Source organism: Mesocricetus auratus, unplaced genomic scaffold, assembly GCF_017639785.1.
Source record: "Mesocricetus auratus isolate SY011 unplaced genomic scaffold, BCM_Maur_2.0 Super-Scaffold_100009, whole genome shotgun sequence".
Taxonomy (NCBI): domain Eukaryota; kingdom Metazoa; phylum Chordata; class Mammalia; order Rodentia; family Cricetidae; genus Mesocricetus; species Mesocricetus auratus.
In genome coordinates this window covers 78,083,222-78,109,581 of record NW_024429193.1, presented here as the reverse complement: position 1 = coordinate 78,109,581, position 26,360 = coordinate 78,083,222, and the positions used below count along the sequence as shown (strand labels likewise).

The 26,360-nt window shown below is 36.2% G+C and overlaps 1 protein-coding gene across 2 annotated transcripts in view; it reads left to right on the top strand.

Annotated features, from left to right (window-relative positions):
- The window catches only part of Fstl5 (follistatin like 5), a 579,517-nt gene that overhangs the window by 504,411 nt on the left and 48,746 nt on the right, over positions 1-26,360 (top strand). For both annotated transcript variants that reach the window (XM_040752632.1, XM_040752631.1), the window contains exon 13: positions 13,138-13,287. In XM_040752632.1, coding sequence (XP_040608566.1) covers positions 13,138-13,287 — 150 coding nt within the window. The remainder of the gene's footprint in view (positions 1-13,137; positions 13,288-26,360) is intronic.

Sequence of the window (26,360 nt, the reverse complement as noted above, 5' to 3'; positions counted from 1 at the left end):
ACTGGGTTCCTTGGGTTCAGTTCAGTGCTTAGTTGTGTGTTTGCCTCTGCTTCCATCAGTCCCAGGATGAAGGCTCCCGGATAGTTATAGACATCAAGTTCATTATCAGGAATGGGCATTCGAGGTGGTCCTTCCACTATTGCTTAGCTTGCCAATTGATGTTATACCTTTAGATCACTCGAGGTCACTCTGGTGCCTGATCTGTCTTCGATCCTATGATTCCCTCTTCCCCCTATTTTACCCCCACCCCCTCAACTTCCTGTTCCCCCATGACCAACTCCCTTCCTCTTTACCCCCTCTACTCTTCCCAGGTCCCACTACCCCCCCTCGCCCTGTTCCCCATCCATTCAGAGGATCTTGTCTCCATCCTCTTCTCTTGGGTACTATGCATATATGCATATCTTTTAGGTTCTTTCCTGTTTCCCAGACTCTCTATCTGTGGAAGTGCAGACTGGCACTATCCTGATCCATATTTAAAATCCATATATGAGTGAGTACATACCATGTTTGTCTTTTTGCGACTGGGTTACCTCACTCAGGATGGTTTCTTCCAGTGCTATCCATTTCCCTGCGAATTTCAAGATTCCATTGTTTTTTTCTGCTGAGTAATACTCCATTGTGTAAATGTACCACATTTTCTCTATCCACTCTTCAGTTGAGGGGCATCTAGGTTGCTTCCAGGTTCTGGCTATTACAAACAATGCTGCTATGAACATAGTGGAGCAGATGCCCTTGTTGTATGAACCTGCCTCATTTGGATAAATGCCTAAGAGTGGAATTGCTGGGTCTAGTGGTAGATTAATTCCCATTTTCCTGAGGAATCTCCATACTGATTTCCAAAGAGGCTGTATGAGTCGGCATTCCCACCAGCAATGGAGGAGTGATCCTCTCTCTCCACATCCTCTCCAGCATAAATTGTCTTCGGTGTTTTTGATTCTAGCCATTCTGACAGGAGTAAGATGGTATCTCAGAGTTGTTTTGATTTGCATTTCCCTGATGGCTAAGGATGTTGAGCACTTTCTTAAGTGTCTCTTGGCCATTTTAGCCTCCTCTACTGAGAATTCTCTATTTAGCTCTGTACCCCACCTTTCAAGTGGATCCTTTGGTGTTTTGGAGACTTGTTTCTTGAGTTCTTTGTAAATTTTGGAGATTAGCCCTCTGTCAGATGTAGGGTTAGTGAATATCTTTTCCCATTCTGTGGCCTGCCTTTTTGTCTTTTTGATTGTGTCCTTTGCCTTACAAAAGCTTTTTAGTTTCAGAAGGTCCCATTTGTTAATTGTTGATCTCAGTGCCTGTGCCACTGGTGTTATGTTTAGGAAGTGGTCTCCTGTACCAACTCGTTGAAGAGTATCTCCCACTTTCTCTTCTAAAAGTTTCAGTGTGGCTGGATGTATGTTGAGATCTTTGATCCATTTGGACTTAAGTTTTGTACAAGGCGATAAACATGGATCTATCTGCAGTCTTCTGCATACCATTACCCAGTTATGCCAGCACCATTTGTTGAAGATGCTTTCTTTTTTCCACTGTACAGTTTTAGCTTCTTTGTCAAAAATCAGGTGTTCATAGGTGTGTGGGTTAAAATTAGGGCTTTCGATTCGGTTCCATTGGTCTACCTGCCTATTTTTGTGCCAATACCAAGCTGTTTTCAGGACTATAGCTCTATAATAGAGCTTGAAATCAGGTATGGTGATGCCTCCTGAAGTTCCTTTATTGTATAGGGATGTTTTGGCTATCCTGGGCCTTTTGTTTTTCCATATAAAGTTGATTAATGATCTTTCCAGGTCCTTGAAGAATTGTGATGGAATTTTGATAGGGATTGCATTGAATCTATAGACTGCTTTTGGCAAGATTGCCATTTTTATTATGTTGATCCTACCAATCCAAGAGCATGGGAGATCTTTCCATTTTCTGGTATCTTCTTTGATTTCTTTCTTCAAAGACACAAAGTTTTTGATATACAGGTCTTTCACTTCCTTGGTTAACATTATCCCCAGATATTTGATGCTGTTTTTGGCTATTGTAAAAGGTGATGTTTCTCTGATTTCTTTCTCAGTCACTTCATCATCTGTATATAATAGGGCCACTGATTTTTTTGAGTTTACCTTGTATCCTGCCACTTTGCTGAAGCTGTTTATCAGCTCTAGGAGTAACCTTGCGGAGTTTTTTGGGTCACATATGTAAACTATCATATCATCTGCAAATAATGAAAGCTTGACTTCTTCTTTTCCTATTTGTATCCCCTTTATCTCCTTTTGTTGTCTTATTGCTGTAGCTAGAACTTCAAGTACAATATTGAAGAGATATGGAGAGAGTGGACAGCCTTGCCTTGTTCCTGATTTTAGAGGAATTGCTTTGAGTTTCTCTCCATTTAGTTTGATGTTAGCTGTTGGTTTACTGTATATTGCTTTTATTATGTTCAGGTACGTTAATGAAACAAAGAGTTGGTTCTTTGAGAAAATCAACAAAATAGACAAACCTCTGTCCAAACTAACCAAAAGACAGAGAGAGAACATGCTAATTAACAAAATCAGGGATGAGAAAGGGGACATAACAACGGACTCTGAGGAAATCAAGAGAATCATCAGGGCATACTTTGAAAATCTGTACTCCACAAAATTTGAAAATTTAAAGGAAATGGACAATTTCCTGGATAGATATCACTTGCCAAAACTAAATCAAGAACAGATAAATAATCTAAACAGACCTATAACCCCTAATGAAATAGAAGCAGTCATCAAAAGTCTCCCAAACAAAAAAAGCCCAGGCCCAGATGGCTTCAGTGCAGAATTCTACCAGAAATTCAAAGAAGAGCTCATTCCAATACTCGTCAAAGTATTCCACACTATAGAAGCAGGAGGCTCACTGCCAAACTCTTTCTATGAGGCTACAATTACCTTGATACCCAAGCCACACAAAGACACAACTAAGAAAGAGAACTCATTAGCATTTTCATGTGTCAAAGATATCCATGTGAACCGCAGTTAGGTTTAAAAATAGAAATGTATTTAATTATGTCTGCAGATAGATTTCCAGTCTGGTTGAGATGAATCTGTTTTGTCAGAATAATCTTTTTTCAGTCAGTGGCATGCTCACAAAAGTAAGCAGCCTGCCTGCCTTCCACATTGGGCACTTTTAGGTGGACAGTATGTAAGGATGGAAGAATCCCATCCCAGTGATAGGAATCATCTGCCTCTGAAACTGTGCGCTGCAGGATCACAGTGTGGTACTTAAGTGGTATTACATGGACTGAATAATGGAGATGAGTCAACAGACTGAGAAGGAGCGCAGCCTGCACCTCCTTCTCACTGATAATGCATAGAAGAGTGATACACCTGGTCTGGATATCCAGGAGAATCTTATTTCACAACTAAAATCATGGGAAAGACAAACCTATAAAATGAATATTACTCAGTGTCATACTAAAAAGAGAAAAGCTTTCAGGGGAAGGAGGCCACAGCTTACACTTCAGGTCATTCAAATTATTTAACTATTTTTCTTAAATGTTTGATCCTCTTTTCTTTTAAGGATTTATATTGATGAGAAATAATTTGCTTCAAATAAGATAAATTAAAATTAAATTAAACCCAACTTGGAGTCATTTAAAATGTACTAAATGACTAGATTTTTCTTTCCAACCTATTTCATATCTATGGTTTCATACCATATTTATAAAGCCACTGTCAGTTTTTTAAATAATGCTACAGTGCTGATTAATCAGGTACATGAATAGCCAAAAATTGACTTGAGATGAAGAAAACACTGAAGTTCAGATCTTGGCTGTGTTTAAAAGCTACACTGACAAATAACCAAGGATCCACATTTCAAAGTCAAAAAGTCATACTGTGTGATATATAATTAGGGATCAATGTGGGTTTTTTTTGTCTCTTTAGTCCCAAGAACATATTGACAATTACTTGGAGTGTTTGGGCAAACACACATAAGACTAGAGTACACAGTGTGTTTGAATTTAATATTCTCTTTGTAGTGAGACTAATGTATACAATATATTTGTAAAGAATCTATATTTCTAAGCTGACTGACTGATTCTCTTGGGCACTGTGATTATAACTAACTTTCCATTGTTTTGAGAATAGGTCAGAAAGATGTGTGTGTGTGTTATGTAGTAACAGGTGTTTCATTATTATTTTTTCTTTGCTAAGCACCTTACTAAATTCACTTTGTAAAAAAATTTATTACTCCTTTATGATAAAATAGCTTCATTATATTGAGAGGCAAAACTAAATTGTCTTTTAATTCCAAATGTTCATGCTATTTTTTAATCAAGTTGATTAAATGTGAAGCTGTAGTTTCCACCTAATTCACATTTATTGACAATAGCTGAAATTACTCTATCTCTCTGTGGTTTTGGCATTTGTTTTCAATTCAGCATATTTTGCCAACTACTCTATTCCAGTTATCTGACATAACTTGCATCCTTTGTCCCAGAGAGTTAGTTTGGTCTCTGTCACTGTTTCATACCCAAGCCTATACAATAGACCAAAAATTTCTGTCCCTGAGATTTTCTGTCCTGTAAGCTTCTGCCCCAACCCAGAATTTCAATCCCTTGAAACAGCTAGGAGGATTGGAATGTTATCTAATCTGTACCCCCATATAATGTCTCTAGTTTTCTCACTATATTTTATAGGTGTTTAATATCTAATACTCCAGTATTTGTCATATCAACTATTCATATAGAACTGAAAGTTTGATAAACATTTTACATTAAGACACAATTGATCCATTAAATACCTTTGATTTTCATCCATGAATTTAAAAAAGTTGGTAAAATTTGAATTCAATTTTATATTATTGTAGATGAATAAATGACAAATGTTGCAATAAGCTCAGAGTAGCCAGTGATATAGGGAAATATGTAGTTGCACAGTTAAAAATCATTCAGAAACTTCTAATTATAGACAGCCAAATCTGTGCAATTATGGGAAAGGAAAACAAAGTTTATGTGAAATATGTAGACTAGTTTAATTGCATGAAGTGCAATCCCCAGAGAAAATTCTACCTGAAAATAAGAGGTGAGTTGTACTGATTACTTGAACAATACAAACATGATTTTGTTTAATCTCACAATGACTCTGTCTGATGGAAAACAGTATTATATGCATTTCACTAAAGAGGTAATCAGGGCTTATGGAAAGAATTTCGCAACTAATATGAGGATATTGCTGTGTTTTACACCTGGGCGTCATTATCCTCTAAGCTGATGGTTTAGCTTTTCCTTTCCAGTCTGGCTTCTGCCTGCACAGGGCCTTCAGCCTAATTTTTACACTGACAGGAAAATCAATGTGTTCTCATTAGGGTGAAAGTAAGACTTTCTGTGGTGTAGTGTTTGTGCTTTTGATGTCTTAATATCAAAATCATGTAATCAGATAGTAGTCTACATCAGCCTCAATTGAGGTAAAAATAGCCCTGAAATTGTATGTCCAAAAATATTCTGGCTAACTTTGACATAAAGGAACTCTCTAATGGAATGTGACAAAGTCATTGAATTTCATTTGTGGGGTGGGTGCTATATTGTTTGGGTTATAAGCAGTGAAGCCAATTGTAAGATGGATGCAAATACTTTTATCTAAGTTCCTTTTTGCATTTTAGAACAATGAGTATGTTATCTTCAGAGGTTTAGTTATAGCTCAGTGATAGAGCACTTGTATAATCTAAGCAAATCCTTGAGTTTTAGCCACAACAACAAAAGAGGAAAAATAAAATGTCCTTTGGTTCTAAAATGTTTAATGGCTTATTTTAAATATAAGTTGGAATCATTGTGCAAAGCAGTATTCAAAAAATTATAACTTGAGTGTTTATAAATAGCTAGATAGATTATATGCATACATACAGAGTTTTATATGCATATATTTCTAAGTGACTATAAGAGATTTCATTATAATTTAGACCTAAATATTCTAGTGCAATGTCAAAATCCTGATTGTTTTATATTATTTACTTATCAGAATTTGAATAAATCACCCAACCAAAAATAAGTTTGTATCCTATTGCACAATTTTCCAAGTATAACTGTTGTTTTGTTTACATCAGTGGAATCACTGATCACACTGGTGGTACATATAAAAACACATACATTGTTTTTAAAAGAGAGAAATTGTAACACGGGAGCTCAATCTAATTTTATTGGTTTATTTTTGGTTAGTAAGTCATTTTGATCAAATGAAATCCTCCAGGTATTCCAATAACACGTACTCAAGCCTTCTCTGTCCATGAATGGAGGCTCTAAACAGCTGTTTTAAACTATATGTTATTTTAGCTTAGTAACTGATGGTGGTCTAACAAACAGCAGTGTACAGACCTCACCATGGTTAGTACTGCTGTAGAGTTGGACTTCCCAGACTGTGACTGACAAGATCGTACATAAAAGGATAATCCTTGATCTATTTATTATCTATCTAGAGTAATATATTTAAATACATATTCATGTCTCAAATTCATGTCTCATTATCATATTTAGCAAATATTTCAAGGTTAATCGATTAACTTGGGTACGAGAGGGTGTGGTTTGCCAAACGTTGGCACAAATATAAACTCTGAGGAAGTCTAGACTAAAAGATCCCTGAGACACATTGATATAGAAGATCCACAGGCAGAGGCAGGCAGATCTCTGTGTGTTTGAGCCCAGCCTGGTCTACCAAGAATGTTCCAGGACAGCCTCCAAAACAATACAGAGAAAGCCTGTCTCAAAAAAAAAAAGATCCACATGCAGAAAATGGCACTAAAGTGGCCTACTCTTCATTGAAAACACATTGATTAAGAAAATAGGTGGAGTGTTTTCAAGATATGAGGAAAATTATTGTTTCCATTTTTTAATGAAATCTACTCAGAGTAAGAAAACATACTGAAGACAGTATAAGTTGAGTTCTGTATTTTGTGAATATCTGTACAATTAGTGTTTGTGTATAGAGAGGATTATCTAGATGTAAAGACTTCATTTGACCAACTACTTGCTTGATGGGCTGCATCAGTTCAGGTGTCTGCTGTTTATTATTTGAAAGCTCTTTACAATAAAATTATTTTGGTAAAATGATGTAGCTAAATTAATAGTATTGGTTTACAAAATGTGTGTGCTAGGAAGGATCCATTAGTGCATAATGAGACACAGTGGTCCCTAGTCTTTATTCTCTGATGTGCAGAGTTTGTAACATTTAAGGAACAGAGGTCAAGGTAACTCATAAATTGCCAGCAGTAAGCACAACTGTCCCAATTCTATTTCTCATTTTTGCCAATGGAGGGAATTCTTGGAGCTAGTGAAGCTGCTTGATGGAAATGCAAAAAAGTCAGATAAGCCAAAGCTGTGCAATCCTATGTCGGTTCACCAACTACTGACAAGCAACAAGAGCATTGTGTGGCAGCTTGCAAGCTTTCAACCTAAGGGCTATGTGTACCTGATTAATTGTTAAGATGTCAGACACTGGTCCCTTTGGTTCAACATCTTTTCATTTAGTCCCTGTCTACCTATGGCTGCCTATAGCACACTCTGAGATGAATCCTTACTGCTTCTCAATTCAGTGTTCAAGAAATTGTGTGCATATCTTAGGATATCTTATGTCCGACTAATGTGATGTTATGGGTCATAATGCTAATGTCAACTTTTTAATTCATGGTTGTATAAATTGCATAAAACAGTGATTATCCTTACTATTTATATCATGAGATAACCTCTTCTTACAGATGAGAGAATCTGGCCTGGCTTTTAATTAGTCTCAGCATACTTGATTCCCTTTCTGTTACATATGTCAGTCTTTACATATTACAGGTTACACTTTCCTTTTAGTTCCTAATTGTCAGGCTATTTTACATACAAACCCTTGAGATATGTATATATGTATGTATGTATACATATATTTATATGTGTGTGAGTATGTATGTATATTTAGAAATTACTTTCATTCTCAATTTTGCTTTGTTCTGGTTCTTTTACATATAATACTTTATGGACATTGAATTTCAATCTTCTTTCTTCTGTCTTCTTTCTTTCATTCATTCTTTCTTTTTTCCTTCCTTTCCTTTATATTTGAGGTTTCCGTAACATAAACCAAGCTTTATTTTCTCTCTCAAACTACCTGCCTAACCTTTTCTTGGTTTGAGTTTTGATTCAAGCTTTCACAACTTTACGTATTCCTTTTTTCTATACAATGTTAGTTCTTTGCTATATACCTTGCAATATTTCTGGAAGAAGTTAAATGGAAGGAGGTCTGATGAATGGGATAACCAGAGATTATTGTTTAGTATCATCGATTATACAAGGTCCTCAGTATGAATGATCGTTTAGGATACAGGAAGTAGATCAAGGAATTCAGATTTGAGCTCTGTTTTCCACAATTAACAGAAAACAAAGCCACAAGAATTGAAGAGAATTCAATGGAGAACTAACATTATAACCAGGGTAGGGATTGTATGAAGTCACAGAGCAGCAAATTGTCCACAAAGACAAGTTTTTTGGCTTTGTAGCCCATGCACTAATGGCCACAGTCACAGAAAGGTAGTCATTTTCTTTTCTTAAATGAATGGGTCATTGTAGCTCTATCTCAAGGACACCTTATTTACAGAAACCGGAACCTTAATCATGCTTTCACGTTATGCAATTATTGTCTTCTTTCAATTTTTTTCTTTAAACAATATAATAAACAGTTTTAACTCCTGGGTGATAGTAAACTAGAGAGCAGAATGAATGTGCTTCTGAACCCCTTATTTCCCAGCTCTCTTTCATAGTAATGGAAGAACATTGTACAATACAATAAGTGTTCGATACACCATAAAGCACAGTGACTCATGGCTATACTGACAGAGGTTAGAGACAGGGAGAATAAGAGTTCAAAGACATCTTTTGCTACATGCATAGTTGAAAGTCAGCATGGGATATATGAGATCTTGTCTCAAAAGCAAATGAAAGGAAGGGAGGAAAGAACTCCTGTCAGAATGGCTAAAATAAAAAACACCAAGACAGTTTGTGCTGGAGAGGATGTGGAGAAAGGGGAACACTGCTTCACTGCTGGTGGGAGTGCTGACTTGTACAGCCACTTTGGAGATCAGTGTGGAGATTCCTAAATGGGAATCATTCTACCACAAGATCTAGAAATTCCACCCAGGCATATACCCGAAAGATGCAGTTCATACAATAAGGGTATCTGTTTCACTATGTTCGTAGCAGCATAATTTGTAATAGACAGAACCTGTAAGCAACCTAGATGCCCCTCAACTGAAGAGTGGATAGAGAAAATATCATGCATTTACACAGTGTAGTACTACTCAGCAGAAAAAAAACAATGGAATCTTGAAATTTGAAAGCAAATGGATGGCACTAGAAGAACCCATCCTGAGTGAGGTAACTCTGTCACAAAAAGACAAGCATGAGCCTTCATCCAGTGGCTGATGGAAGCAGAACCAGACACCCACAGATACACACTGTCCTGAACTCCTAGAACCTAGTTGCAGAGAGGGAGGAGTGATGGGCAAAGGAGTCAAGACCAGGCTGGTGAAACCCACAGAGGCAGCTGACCTGAACAAGGGGGGAGCTCATTCCCCCCAGGCTGGTAACTGAAAGGCCAGCATGGGACTGATGCAGACCCCCTGAATGTGAGTGTCAATGAGGAAACCTCAGCAATATAGGATATTGCCTTGGATAGTAGATCAGTATTTATTCCTGGCATACAAATGGACTTTGGGAGCCCATTCCACATGGAGGGATGCTATCTCAGCTTGAACACATGGGGAAGGTCCTAGGCCCTGCCTGGGATGATATGACAGACTTTGAAGATTGCTCATGGAAGGCCCCAAGCACTCTGGAGAGCAGAGGATGTATGGGGTTGGGTATTGGGGCGTTGGTGGGGGGCTAGGGAGGGGAGGGAATGGGAGCTGGGACTGACATGTCAAACAAGTTTGTTTCTAATTTAAATAAAAATAAAAAGGAAAGAAAACAAACTCTTAGCAGATATTTTTTGCATGACAGAAACATGGAAGTACTTAATGCAACTGAAAAAAAAATTCTTTCCCAAGGCTAGTAATGAAAGGTTTGCTGTTGGTAGGAATAGAAAGAAGTAAGATGGTAAACAGACCATTTGAGGCCAATTTGTTGTAATGAGAAATCAGTATAAAAAATACAATAATAAATTCCCAAGTTAAAACAAGTGTTTGTATTTTTCTCCTTGACTTTCTAAGGTCTTGCCAAGTAGCTACCAACAATGCTATTAAAGTAGTGCATTAAAATTTCTACCATAACCAGCATAAATATCAAAGAACTTTAACATGTTTTGGGGTAACATAGAAGATACACATGAAACATAGGTTTTAATATGAAAATGACCCAGCCAGAATGATTTCTAATTTTAAACTAGAATTATATGTTTCTTCCAGACACTTACCATATTGGCTTATATTATTTTAATGCTGATTTTATTGCTGGTATTTTTGTCTTTTCCCATTAAATGCTTCATACCTGTGAATAACGTTTCTCTATAATTATCACCCACAAATATAAGTATTAATATATTTAATCTGAAAAAGAGTAGTGCTATCATTATATGGAGCCTAAGGGCTTTAATCAGAAATGATCTAAGCAAAGTCAAGGAAATTCAAGCTGTCTGTGAGGAAGCTCCTAATGGCTTTTTAAAAATGATTACATGTCTGTCCAGGGATGCCTTTTGGGAAAGGTATCAAAAGTAGAAAATCATCCCCGAGTCGAGCAATTTAGTTTACTGTTGAATCATTCTGAAGCAACAGCGCTGTGGAAATTGCTCCTGGTCTGGCAGTTGTTTGGCTGACAGCTGTGTGTCAGGTCATTCACGTTGTATTACTTCTGCAGATTTAGTGGGAAGATTTTACACAAGAACAACCCATTTGTAAATAATTTCCTTATATTCAGGGCCTTCCATCAGACATCAACCTTAGATCCAACCTCCCTCCCAGCATTTTCTGCCTCCATAAATATTTTATTCGGTGTTTATCTTTTAAAAAAATAAGGTCTTGTCAGTGACATTCAGTACAGTTCTGAAGAGAAGTTTCCCAGGTGTTTCATTGTAACTACTGAATGAAATTTCAAAACTGCTCTCTGTTTTAAACAGGTTCTTTCTCCAGGTTTAGGTGACTGACTACTTTAACCTCCCATGACAGTCTTCAGAGCCCCAATGCTAAACAGCCACTGTGCTGCAAGTTATGAAACAACATTCATTTCCTAACCCAGAGCTATCTGTATCATTCAAAACCAGTTACTTGGATTACAGGTTATTTACAGCTTGTTTTATGAACAATGGAATGCCTTGAAGAACAGGGAAGTGGAGTGTTCCTGAACCTTATGAACCAAACTGATTTGAGCTGGTGTATGCCCTATGACCTGCTTGAGTTACACCTGATGTTACACAATGCAAATATTACACCTCAACTACCTCATCGCAAAGTGATCTGGTATTTCCATGACATTAGACATTGTAAGACAAACATAATAATTACATGCAATGGCTGTGCTGCCTGAGCTATACTCTATTACTGAATATTAAGTGTAATCGCACATGTCTGATGTCATTATTATGTTGATAATATCATTGGTTTTGCTAAATCTTTTTAAACGAAGACATTAAATGGAACATCCAAGGAACACTATTTTGTGTCTATTAGAGAAGAAATGTGTGTACTAAAGTAGTTTGGGATTTGATCGTGTGCAAACACTGTGTGCAAGAATGTACAAATAAAAGAAAGATGACATTGGCTAGCAGTTGTCAGACTTAAGTAAAAAGTCCGTGTAAATCTCTGCACTGGTCAGGCATCAGCATGTGCATGGTGCACTCGGAACTGTAGTGTAAGGAGGCAGCTGCTGACCTTTCATCATGTTGCCTTGGTACTTTTTTGGGTCTGCTCACAGTGGGGGTGTTCGTATCACTGACTCTTGCCTGTACTTGGGATTCTTTTCCTCCTGATGTGTTGCTTTGTCCAACCTCCATATGAGGACCCTTTCCTTGTCTTAATGTATCTGTTTTTGTCCTGTTCGTCTGTTATCTCTTAAAGGCCTACTCTTTTCTGAAGAACACACGGAGGGGGAGTATTTCTGGGGATGAGAGGGGAGGTGTTGGGTAGATAGGAGGAGTGGATGGAGGAAAACCTATTATTGGGATGTATTGTTTGAAAAGAAATCCTTTTTCTGTTTCAAAAGAGGGGGAATACATAGAGAAACCGAATGTATTTCAGCCTGATGTTTGGTCTCTTAAAGATACTTGACACTGGGAGGTCTTGGGAGAAGATTAGATTTACTATGTTTTTGCTAAACTGTGGAGCTACTTAACAAGTGCTAAAAATGAAAAGTGTTTGAATTTCACCAGTAAAATCAGTAATTGGGTATCGAGTTCAAAGGGGACCCCATAACTCTCACAAAAAGGCAAGCCTGTTTTCTTTGTCCAAAACTGAGTGGAGTCTCAGCTCAGGCTGAACTATAGAAGGATTTTTGGCAGTTAGGCGAAAACCAGCATTCCTCAGGAATTGTGAAATGAGTTCCTGACTGCTAAAGGAAATCATTCTCTTTGCCTCTGGCAGAAGGACATATTGCTCAAATAGGCATATACCTGTGGCACCCCTAAGCATATCAAAGCCCATGCTAGTCTCTAGGCTCCTTCAGCCCTTAATCACACATCTGGATTATTGCAAGTCACAGGCTTCCCTCGTCCCAGATCAGATACCCTTCATTCATTCTCTGTATAATGGCACGTTTTTCCCCATACCTTGGCTATTCTCACTGTTTTCTTTCTTGTTATCCTCTACAATTCTCACTCCCTAGGCCTGGGCCATGTCCAAACTGACTCTTTTTCTCTGCTCTGTAGTCTTCTACATGTCTCCAGATATGTTCTCTCTCTTATCCAAATGAAAAATCTTCCTCATAATCATAGGAAATCATCTCAGTGGTTTCTCTTCTGCTACTTTTCTTAATTTGGGTACCTGGGATCTTATTTACATTGTTTCCTATACTTGTGCAGTGAACTTAAATTTGGTCTGTTTTCCATTGTCTCACCCTTTTTATTTGATCACTTAGCAATTTAATGTGCTAAATCACTAAACATTGATTTTACCAGGGTACTGCCATTACAATGTTTTAATATAATGTGTAAATTTGTTTTTCTATTTCCTAAAATAAAGGATGAAGTTTGTCCCAAGGATGAAGAAGACGAAGTTCAGAGATGTGTGTGGGCTTCTGCTGTTAATGTCAAAGACAAGTTCATTTATGTTGCTCAGCCAACTTTGGATAGAGTCTTGGTTGTTGATGTGCAGTCACAAAAAGTTGTTCAGGTATGATTAATGCTACTTTTTAAAATGAAACTTAAGGGAATTATTTGTGCTAATCTTTTTTTTTGTTTGTTTTTTGAGACAGGCTTTCTCTGTATTGTTTCAGAGGCTGGCCTCAAACTCACAGAGATCCACTTGCCTCTGCCTCCTGAGTGCTGGGATTAAAGATGTATTCCACCACCACCTGGCCATTTGTGCTGAGAAAATAGTAAAATTCACAAGTTAGTGAAATATATTAGATCATTATAAATAATTAAAAAGGTCTATTTGTCAATGAAACAGAAGCTCACCTTTAATAGACTGACATGATAATGGATTCACAACCTGTTTAGTTCATGTTTCCAGTATGAACCACCATGATTAAGCTCTTACTCCTACCAGGAGGCAATTTACCTAAATTCAAACATAAAATATCACACAGAAGGTACTGCGTCTTGGATATATATGTCCAAAATTTGGATCTGGACAGTTACGATCTTTGACTTCAGTACAGAAAAAAATAAGCTTTAGCAAACATCATGAGATATGTATTACTTTTAAATGGGAATAATCAGTATTTGTATTTTAGAGGTATATTAAAAAGTTAATAAATTCATTTAGTTAAAGCAATTACAGCAGACCTTGGCATACGAAGAGCAAGATATATCTATTATCTATCTACTATTAAAATACCTTAGAGACAGTGGAGTCAAACTACTCCCAATACATATAGATGAGTTTATACTCAATATTGCCATGAAATTAACCCACACATCTTGATTCCTATCTAAAAGAACAAAAATTGCTCAGAAGTACAGAGACAAAAAAGTAGCTGTGTTATTAACACCTTCCCATGAATCCATCCAACCGTTTGTCCTTCTGTTTGTCCGTCCATCCACCATCCATCCAATTTTTCCTCTGTTTGTGTTATATTCATGGAATGATTGCTATTGTGTTGACTTTAAATAAAGGAATGGAGCTGATTTATACAAGGCTCTGATGCCTGCCAGAATCAAAGCATTCAGCTGGCATTATGGTTCTAATAGTTCAGATTCTAATGTGAGAATAGACAGTGAAATCTTGAATAGAATTATGAACAAGTAATCTACTAGAAAATTCTGAGGCTTCCAGGCTGACATATTTATCATGGCTATCCAATTTAATAGTCCCTTACCTATTGTGTGAACAAATAGCTTGTATGTTACAGTTCATTTGCATATGATTTGGAGGCTGTTGAATTTTGACAAGAATAGTGTTATTTTGATTTACTCTGAGATGGGCTAGTGTAAATTAGAGGCATTTAGTCTGAAATGTTGAGGATTCTTTGCCAGAATTTTAAAATCAGATGCATGATCTGAGACTAATCAAGTTGGTCTTTAAATTCAATTTTAAGTAGATTCTGACACTTACTGAATATGTATTCCCTACTATATATTCAAAAGAGAGAAAAGCCAACATCACTTATTATTCATATAATTTTCCTTCAGACAATGATGTCAAATTAAAAATTAATAGAAGTAATGGATAATAAAATGGGCAAATGCTATGCAATGATCAAATACATCATATTATTTTCTAAGTCCCTGTTATAGCTATAAAATGTAGGGGAATCCCAGGAACTCATGCAATGCTAAATCAGAGAAAGTACATTCTGATCAGACTATGTGAAAGATTTTCAGCCTCAAATTTAACTCCTATGTTAGAGAACTATGTGTAAGCCCAAATGGATTCTCCTCTTGAATATTTTGTTAAATAATGATATCATTATCACACCTACCTAACAATCCTCCCAAAATACATTATTGCATATATTTTGCCACCATGTTTATTTCCAAATTTTGGACATTATATGCATCAAAATGGATAGTGTGTATCATTTGATTCTTTCTGGCTACTAGGTCTGGCAATTATTAATACAGCAGACTTTGTTTTCATGTAGATTTTATTTGTATTATATTACTGTAAAAATTTACTAGAATTAATTATTTATAATTAAGGAGGTATTGTTTGTATATCTACCAATTTAAAATCAAGTATAACCTCAAAATCTTCAATCAAATATTTTATAGTCTTCTGTAGACACAGACTTGCAGAGAAATTATCATTGGACATGCATGTTCCTTATTGATAACTTGGTAATTTTTTCCACAGACAGAAATTGTCTAGAATGATGTTAAACTTCATGTAAAGGGCTCTGATAATATAAACTATTCCCAGAGATGAATCGTAGTGGGCATGTGCTCAGAGTTAGCAAGTGAACAATATGTGTTAAGTTAGTCAATTTCTTTTTTTTTTTTTTTTTTTTTTTTTTTTTGGTTTTTATGAGATAGGGTTTCTCTGTATTGTTTTGGAGGCTATCGGTCCAGCCCGGCCTCGAACTCACCACCACTGCCTGGCGTTAGTCAATTTCAAATACACACATACACACACACACACACACACACACACACACACACACACACACACACACACACGGGTTTAATCAAGTGACTATAATAATGCAGCCAGAATCATTAACACCTGATCTTCTAATTGCTCTATAACAATAAGCATAATTTCAAAATTAAATAGTTTGATGTTATTGATAATGTGACAGTAGCTTTCACAAATAATTAAAATTAGTAGTATTTGTACATATGAAACAATGCTCTATTTAAAATTAATGAACAATTAAAGCATTTTCAAATTTGACTAATATAAAAAAAATGCTATACATTTATGTAGTTTATTTTGGTGTACATGTCATATCTAAATACATAACTACATATAAAATTATATATATATATGATTATATATACAAAAATCTCATATACAAAAGTATTTGTACATAACAATAAATTCACGAACATACATGCAGTACTCAAGGTTACATATGAAAAGCAACATTGCTTCTAAGGTTGTATGTTTGTGTCAATTTTAATAGACAAATTTTGGAAACATTCTCTTCAAATTTTTTTCCTTCTGTTCTTTTTTCCATATTTTCTTTTTATTTTATTTTGTTATATATTTTATTTACTTTTAACGTATATTACTCTCAGTTCCCTTTCGGCCCCCTCCTCCCCCCCCCCCGGCCTCCCATTCCTCTGAACCCACCATCCCACTCCATCTCCCTTCTGTTCCCCATGGAGGGAAAGGCCTTCCATGAGGGATTTTCAGAGTCTGTCATATAATCCTCAGAAGGGCCTAGGTCCTCCCCCATGTGTCCAGGCTGAGAGATCATCCCTCCACGTGGAAGGGGCTCCCAGAGTTAATTTGTATGTTAGGAATAAATACTGATCTATTCTCCAAGGTCCCATAAATTGCCGAGGCCTCTTCTCTGACACCCAGGTTGTGGGGGCAGTGTCTGGATCAGTCCCATGCTGGACTCTCAGTCATCAGTATGGGGTCCATGTGCTCCCCCTTGTTTAGGTCGGCTGCCCATGTTGGTTTTGTCAGCCTGGTCTTGATTCATTTGCTCATCACTCCTCTTTGCAAATGGGTTCCAGGAGTTCAGTTTGGTTTTTAGCTGTGGGTGTCAGCCACCAGATGAGGGTTCTAGGGTGGTATATAAGGTAATCATCAATCTCATTATCAGGGGAGGTCATTTAAGGTAGCCTTAATTCCAGTTGGTGTCATTTTTGTAGATCTGTGAAGATCTCACTAGTGCCAGATCTCTCCTCCAACTTATAATGGCTTCCTCTATTATGGTATCTCTCATCCTTCTCTCCTTTATTCTTGCCCTAATACAACCTTCCTGCTCTCCTGTGTCCTCCTCTCCCCTCCTCTTCTCCCCCTCTCTTTCTCCTACATCCCCCCTCTCTTCTTCCCTCCCCTAGGCTTCCAATCCAATTAGGAGATCTCTTCCCATAACCCTTCTCCAGGTTACCATACATATCTCTTTTAGTGTCCTCCCTGCTTCCCAGACTCTCTGGCAGTGGGATTGTAGGCTCTTCCAAATTTTAAAACAGCATGTGTTTGTATTAGTGTTTAATTTCTATGGTGAAGAACAGTGTGTACTCCACAAATTTGTCTTCCTACCTCTACTTGTGAGACACAGCATGCATGTATCCACACACAAACACACACATCAAATCAAAGTTTTAAAATTTCTGCAAACTATTGTTAGGCATTGGAAACTATAATATTTTTGGAAATAGTCTTCCTGAACTTAAATGGCTGATGGTGGTAATGAGAGAAAAAATAGATGAAGCACACATAACCTCAAGAACTCAAGAGACACCATAATTCTGATAGATAGATTGAATGTAAACTTCCAAAAGCAAAAGAGGTGCAAATAAAATGTTAGAACATTAAAAAATAATGTGTCAACAGTTTTATAGACAATAAATATCACCAAGAAAAATACCCAGGGGTTCATTCATCTACAAGGAAGGGTCAAAGTGGCCAAAACCATAATGGCTCACTCAATTCTCAGTGGTTCTTAGAAACAGTAAGAGAAATGCAGACAAAGGCTTCTGACCAATCAGTTAACAAATATATCATTTGAATGTGTCAAAATGAGATGGAAGAATTAAAATCATTAAAGACAAGCAAAAGCAGACTCACTTGCTGTGTGATAACAAAGACTGGAATTTGAATATCCAGCATCTACAAAGAAATAAAAAAGCTGAACATGGCCAGTGTTGGGAGAGGTGATGTGTAGAGAGGTGCATTTCTGGAGCTCCCTAGTCAGACAGTATTTGCTAAATGGCAAGATTAATGTTTAGTTACAGAGCCTGACTGAAGAGAGCAGACTGGGAGTGTTAGGGAAAGACACTCAGTGTTCTCTTCTTGCCTCTGCATGCATGTACACGAGTACTCTCCCCAACATGTGTGTGCTCACACAATCACATACAGAAACACAGATACACCCACTAAAACTTTAAAAAATTAATCATCAGGAAAAGAAAATGGAGGCTGGAAAGAGGGAAGAAAGAATGGAAAAAGAGACAGATAAATTCATGAAGAATATTACACCCAGAAAAACTGTCTTCTAAAGGTGAGACAAAATTTAAGGACTTCTTAGATAAGCAAAACTGGTATTGACCTCCAGAAATTCCACCAGGAATCCTAGTGAAATGAAGATATACTCACTTGACAGAGTAAAGAAGAAACATTTCAATTTAGGTAAATTCATGGGTAATGAAAAGAGATAGTGATTATACCATTTCAAAGTTGGTTTTGAGTTTCCTGTATGATTTGAAAGCAATATAAATTGGAAATTATTCATTTAAAAGCTAATGCATTTTAAAGTCAACAGGTTAATATCCATTTCTAAATATACTCCAAGATTTTACATCATTTAAAACTATGGGAGAAATTAAGATATTTAATTGGTGAACCTTAACCACAAAGAAGTAAAAAATAAATTATAAGAAACAGTAGAAGTAAGTGAAATAGTGAATACCAAAGAAAGTCAAATGTTGAAACCAAAATTCAGCTCTATGAAAGTTAAGCAGTGTTCCACCAACCTTATTTGGATGGACAAAGGGCACAAGTCTCACATTACTAAAATTGTCCAATAGTAAATATTCTGAAACAATAAAATAATTTTATTAGCATATAACCAAATGATAAGACATTTAAACAAGTGAGTTCAAAATGTATACAAGGAAAGCTATAACATATTGCCAAAAGTAATTAAGGGAAAATGGAAATATAGCTAATGCCCATGGCTTGGAAAACTTCATATTGATTAGATGTTAATTCCAACTGCAGTGATCTATGGCTTCAAAACAAAATCTTAACAGAAGGAGCTAAGAAAGGTAGACAAGAACATCCTAACATTTGTATGTCATCCCAAGTATCCAAATCAATGTCAATAAAGAGTAATAAAATTGAATGACCTCTATTTGCTTATTCATAAACTTTATACAAAGCAACATTAGTCAAAGTAACACTCTGAGACATATTGATCAATAAAGTAGAAAACAAATTCAAAATTTCCTAAATATATTCATACATTATATTTGGCATATAATAGCAGAAAGTTTCAGTAAAAATATTTTAATCTTTCAATTACGTGGGAATGCATACAAGAAAGAATGAAGCTGTACCCTTATCCAACACCACAGCCTACAAAAATTAAAATATAAGACAAACATAAATATAGAGTATAAACTTCTAGAAGAAACCAAGCATGAAGCTACAGCACACTAGATTTGTTGATGCCAAATCGAATAAGAAATTAAAGACATAGGTAATTCAAAAGTCATAGACATAATGGACAGCAAAAAGATATTTAAAGAGTTCAGATGAGATAACATATAGTAAACATATCATTCATATTTCTAATAAGTTTTGATATCTAGAACCTACAGAAAATGTCTCAACAGAAAAATTGACAAATAGAATTGACTGAGTTCAAGGATTTGAATGCATGTTTCCTTCTTGAGTAAATGTAAGCAGCCAGTAAACACAGGAAAGGGTGCTCCTCATTATGAAGTTCTAAGAAAAAATGAAATCTACAGTGAGGTTCACAAGAATGTAGCTAAACTTGAACTTTTGCATAAGATAAGTAAGGATGTACACAGAAGAGCTATCAGGGGCTGCAGTGAAAAGGCTTGCCAAAATTAAAATGGTATCGTTACCTGACACAGCAATGGCATGTCTGTACACCTCCACACAGCACATAAAGTGAGGTAAGGACTCAATACTGCTGACCTTCAGTGAATGGATGCGTAAAGTAAATGTGGCATAACTACATACATACATACATACGTACGTACATACAATGACTTGTTATTCATGCATTAAAAAGTGATAAGTCTGTATCTGCTGATAGTCTGTCTTTGCCGAGCAGGACTGGAATTTTAAACAACTGACACCCACCCAACAACTAAGCAGGTTTGGAGAATACCAACTCTAACCTGCTTTTGTGTGTGTGTGTGTGTGTGTGTGTGTGTGTGTGTGTGTGTGTGTAATATGGGATTTAAATGCTTAACCACTGAGCGACTCCCTTTTAAAATATGTATTTTGATATATATTAAGGACTATTTTCTCTAAATAACATTAGTATTACGCCCCAACCCTTGTTTTTCCCTTAGTAGGAGAGATGAAACTCAGGGCCTTGAGTTTGTTCGGCAGGTACTAGCTGAATAAGTTAAATCCCCCCCACCTCAATTTAAGGCATTTAGAATGCAGGTATTTCTCTATTAAAAACAAATAAAAAGGTTAGGTAATTTTGAATTTATTTAAGCTCTCTGTTCACGCTCCAATATAATTTTAGCTCATTCATATCTTCAGATAATGAGTTTCCTAATTTTATTACCTGCTGCATGAAATAATCTATCTTTATACTTGTCTTAAATTGCCTTTTCAGTGTGTGGATTTTACTGTTAGAATGTGAATGCTTGAAAACAAACTCTGTATATCCTGGATAATTGATACCCATAAATTTATGATGATAAATAACACCCCCAATTTTTTGTTTTCTAAATTTAAAAAAATCTAAAATGACTGATTTCTATGTTTACGTAAACTACCATGCTCATGAAGTGATAATCTATGTAGCTAAAATTTAAAGACAATATTACTGCACATTAATATCTAAAAGAAATATATTATTTCTATTTAAAACTTTATCCAAAGACATAACACACAAAATTTACAGAATATATACTTTGTGGATTTGACCACACTTGAGCTCTAAATTGAAACCTGTTTTTCCCCAAATTCACAGGCTTTATCCTTCCTGCTTGTATCTATTTCTTTTTCCATCCCTTATGTACAAAAATAGTAACCACAATAAAAATTAATTGTCTCCTAAACACTGCAGAAAGTGCTAAAGAATTCATTATACTGTTTGTAAATGCAACAACACAGTCCAGAAGCAAATGCATTTTTCCTGGAATTAGCAGCAATGAAGACAGTACACTTAATTAAATGTGCCCTTCAAGGTTTCTGCTTTGATTCAGGTACATCACAGTAGCTTACGTGGGGCTGGGGTTAGCACAAACCTTGGCTAAGCTTAGTGCTTCTGCTCCAGATAAAACGATCCAGGCCTTGCTGTGTTGAGACAAAATCTAGATACGTGGCTAAAGCTTTGCAGGAACTGGTAATCCTCCTGTGCCCTCCCTTGGAGTGCTGGGATAGTAAGTGTGCACAACCATTATCACAGTTCTCAGAATTTTATACTAACTTTATCTACAATGTCACGTATCTGCCTTTGTCCTTTGCATTATTTGTCTTTGTGGATTGTTCCAACTTTAAGATGTACTGATACACAGTAGTTGTAGAAAAGTGACTAGTTTCTTGTGATATAAAATTTCCAGCTTAGGTCTGAATTTGATAGCAATCAAGAAACATCTGTATACTTGTTTTTAGTAAATCTGTCAACATCATTTTTATCTGTATCTAAAAGTATTAAGTAACAATAATTTAACACTGTCGCTAAACTTGATGTTGTTTTAAATGTCAAATTGTTTCAATTATTTTCTAGAGTGACATACAGATGATGTTTAGCTTTACACATGATTAACTGGTAAAAAACTGACCTCATTTCGTTTTCTATGGCACAAGAATCTGTTCTGCCTGGGTACGGAGGACTCCTCTGGAACTGCCTGGGTGCGGAGGTGGCTTGGTGTGACACCTCTGGAGCATTCTGGGGATCGGCAGCAGTCTCCTCCAGCCATTAGCACATTATCTTGAGAATCTACATCGTTAGTTTAAATTAGGCTCACTTAATTAGCCAGCTGGTACAATCCTTGTCAGACGTGTAAACAAGCTGTGCTCCACTCTTCCCTCATGCCAAGTCTCAGAACTTTGTCTGTGTCTTTCTGCTATTGTCATTGTTTCTCCTTTAACAAAGCAAGCCATTGCAGAGTCCAACACACCTTGTCCATGAGCAGTGCACTGTACGCTTAGCTCCTTGTATTTGTTGGGCTTGCCCTTTGTATATGAACATTATTGTCTATAAGTCAGCAAAAATATAGATACATATAAGAATTAAATTTAACCTTAAAGCACATATGAAATTTAGCTTTCAACACTATATATATATTACTGGAAGAATGATTCTGCCAATGCTTCTATAATATTATAGTGCATCAAATGAAATCCTTTGTTTTACTGTTGCATATCCAATGTATTTCCATTGACATTTACAAAACAAGTAGGGGGTGAGATTATCTCACCACAAAACAATAGTACTTACATGAGAAATCATTCTAGAGCCTGAAAGTGTAGGACAATAACATGCCTGCTATTTGAAAAGTATTTTAGGAATGGTTAATATTTCAACAGAATTTCAGACAATGTGTTGCTATAGAATTGTCTGTATAGTATCAGAGAAAGCACAGAAGAAGTGGTGCACAAAATCTAGTTTATTGTCAACAAGAAAAAATGATCTACAAAATCATAGCCAGAATAATTCACTAAGTCAATTGCAATGGTTCCTTTCTTTTTCTTAAAAGAGGGCCTCTCTCCAGAATCATAAGGTATGTGTTTGTTCTGGAGACTCTGGTGGAAGAGTCTGATGACAAATTTTGTAGAAAAGTAATACCTATAGAGTAAAATAAACCATGCAAAGCACAAAGTGAAATTCACCACAGGCTGAACTTGGAAGAGACATAAGCATATATGCCATTATACCCAAATAACTGTCTTTTGACAAATATAATTTTCATTAAGTAAGAAATGATAGGTTGAACTTAGAAATAAATAAACACAAAAAGTAGTGTGTGCAGGTAGGCAGATCAACTCTGTGCCCCTATAGCCCTGTGGAGTTTGGATCCTCAACTATGTATGAACATGGTCTAACATATCTGGAAATGCCATCATGTCACAATGTCAAACATTTGGACACTCCATGAGGTATCCACTGCATGAAGTACTGTTTGGGTTAAAAGATGAGAAGTCATGGGGAGATGACCCTAGGATATTTGTTTATACTTGTTCATATCATTTGTTTGAAGAATCCTGCTACACTTTAAAACCATTTCCTATAAGAACCAATAATAAAAGCTAAGAATGGAACCCAGCCCCACATAAGTCATTAGGAGATTCAAAATTTAAAGGCCCTTACTTAAAGTACTCACAAAAACATGTGGAGTATAATAATTTTGGGTAAGTAAATCAGTATTAGTTTACTTAATAACAGAAATTAACTTTGGCATGGTATATAATTTTGCAGCTTGCTTATTCTCACAGTAATACTAGGAGTCATTCCTACAAAATGTTCAGATACTCTTAAATTGTATTATGCATCACAGGTTAACAGATTTATTCTTGGTAAATAAATAAATGCATTTACTAAGTTCTACATTTCTAACTTTTCAAATGCATATATTCCATTTTTCTGATCAGCTACATTTTAAAAGTATACTTACAGATGTTCTGTAAAAATTAAGCATATGACACTTATTCCTTTTGGGAAATGGATGGTGAGAGCTGAGAGTAGATGTGTTTTCGCTAACAGCCTGAATACAGGAATTTCTCAAGGAGATAATCATCTATAAACATGTCAAGTTATTCTAAGTTCATATCAGTTGCTCTACTCTGTAAATTCTTTAAAGATGGAGAATCTGCTTCTTTATTTTGTCTAATATCTTCATTTGATTATTAAGAAACTGTAATAATAATAACATAATCATGATAATAACCCAACATTTACTAGTGTGCACCCATCTGCATACTACCAGGGGCTTCTTGAAGAGCATGTTCTGTAATACTCTGCCAAGTGAGTGAGCTCTACTGAAGCCCAGTTCTTACGGTAGTTGCAGTAATGGTAGTTCAGTAGTGCTTAATAGTCACCAGGCACAGATATCCACTACCTATTCAAACAGTCATAAGAATTTTTGAAAATAGCTATTATTAGTTTTATTTTATAAGAAAAATAAGCATAATGCCTTCCAAAGGTTTTGCTATTAGGTTACATGAAGGGTTTTAGAATGACTGCTCATGAACAAGATGCATTCTGTGTTTGTCTTCCTGGCTCTGCACTATGGATTGTACTGCTTCTAGACACACAGCCACAGATGTTGGGGCCTCTTTGAGTTTCTGTTCATCTTCTAAAATATAACAGTCTCTCTCAGGTCTTTATATATCTGAGGTACAAACTGGAGGACCTAGGCAGAACACCTTTTGTGTTCATAGAGGTTCCCCCCTAATGGGAAGTAGTGCAGTACCTGGTAGATGGGTAGAGAGCCTCTGACAGGACAGTCACAGTTTCCCTTTTTCTTAAATAATTTATTCTTATTTTATGTACATTGTCACTTTGCCTGCATGTATGTCTGTGGGAAGGTGTCAGATCTTGGAGTTACAGACTGTTGTTAGCTGCCATGTAGGTGCTGGGAATTGAACCGAGGTCGTCTGGAAGGACAGTTAGTACTCTTAACCACTGGACCATCTCTCCAGCCCCAGCCACAGTTTTCTAACCCTTGTGGATTGTGGATTGCTGTGCATCCATGTAAGATATTAGTTAGGAAATGTGTTGTAAGAGCAAAAACATTATCTAACCTCTATCAGAGAGAAAATTCCCATTAGAATCTCTTGTTCTTTACAAATATTTATCATTTATCCTACTGTACTATTTGTTTTATTTCTTTGTTTGTTTTGTTTTGTTTTTTTTACAAGACAAGGTTTCTTTGTATAACAGCCCTGGTTGTCCTGTAACTGGCTTTGTAGACCAGGCTGGCCTCCAAATCACAGAGATCCACCTGTGTCTGCCTCCTGAGTGCTGGGATTAAAGGCGTGAGCTACCACTGCTGGAGTTCTACTGTATTCTTTTTTAAAATTTTTTATTCACTTTATATACCAACCAGACACAGTTGTGCCACCCTCAGCTCCTCCCATTTCCCCTCAACTCCCCTCCAACCCATGCCCCCATCTACTCCTCAGATAGGATAAGGCCTTCCATTGAATTCAACAAAGCTAGGCACCAAAGTTGAGGCCTTCCCCTGTACTCGCATTGGTGACTATCCTAACTGTCATCATAGCATCTTCTCCCTACTGTATTCTTAAAGACGACGTAACAGAAAGCTTTTCCTGGTTGTTGGTATTGTTTATACTGAGCTATTTCTTTAGCAGTCTGGTGACTTGCTGTATATTCTATTTTAGGCAGCATGCAAACAAGTCTGTTATAACCACATATGAATCAAGTTTAAAATATAAAACAAAAGAAGTGAAAAGTCAAAGGAATCTTCCTGCTTTGTCCCCACTTCACTGATAGGCATTCCTTTTGCTGCTCATGAAAAAAAATTAGTGATTAATGCATGCAAAAACTTAAATGCAACATCTGGCATTGATGCAAAAACAGTTATGTAAATATAGTCACAGCCATTCCATGAGTAATAAAACTAGTCAATTACTTTAATAATGCCAAGTCTAGTAGTTTATGTAACAACTGAAGTTCATTGATGAAAATTCAGTCTTTTTTTTTCCTCTTGCTACCTCTTCAACTACTTCCTATTCCTACTTAAACTGTTGCATCAACTCAAAGTTGCCTTGAAAACCTGAAACAACATCCTTCAAGACAGCATTCAAAGCAGGAGGGGGTGAAAAATGGGCAGAGGAGGTTGTTACATGGCTATCTTGGATTATGAAGTCGAGCAGAATTCTCCAAAATTATGGAACAACTTAGCGGTTACAATGCACAGACTAGAGAATCCCTGAGAAGCTATGAAGCGTGGTGTCTATCAAAGTGAAGGGTGACTTCTGAGTGGTTTTAGCGGCAAAACACACACACCATAACATTTCTGCTTAGCTGGACCACAAACTATAATACAACTATAACATCCAAGAAGGAAGGGAGAAGAACAGTACAGAAATTTTAAACTGCTCTTTTTCAAAATCTACTCATTATTTTAGTAATCCTTGAATACTATGAATTATAAAACTATAAAAAAGATATCTGTAAATCTAAATTTCTAATACAAATTGAAATATCAATTTCTATATACACAACCACAATTGTAATTTAGCATTTACTAACCCACTAAGAACTGCACATTACTGTGAGTTATATCTTGTGGAATTTTGCTAATTTTCATCAACTTTGGGAAGTTACAATGTCATTATTGGATAAAGTTTGGCTAAATATAATTTATTTCATATTATAAACTTAGAAAGTACACATAACTAACAACTACAGTAAATTACCTTACAGCTGTTAGTTTTTA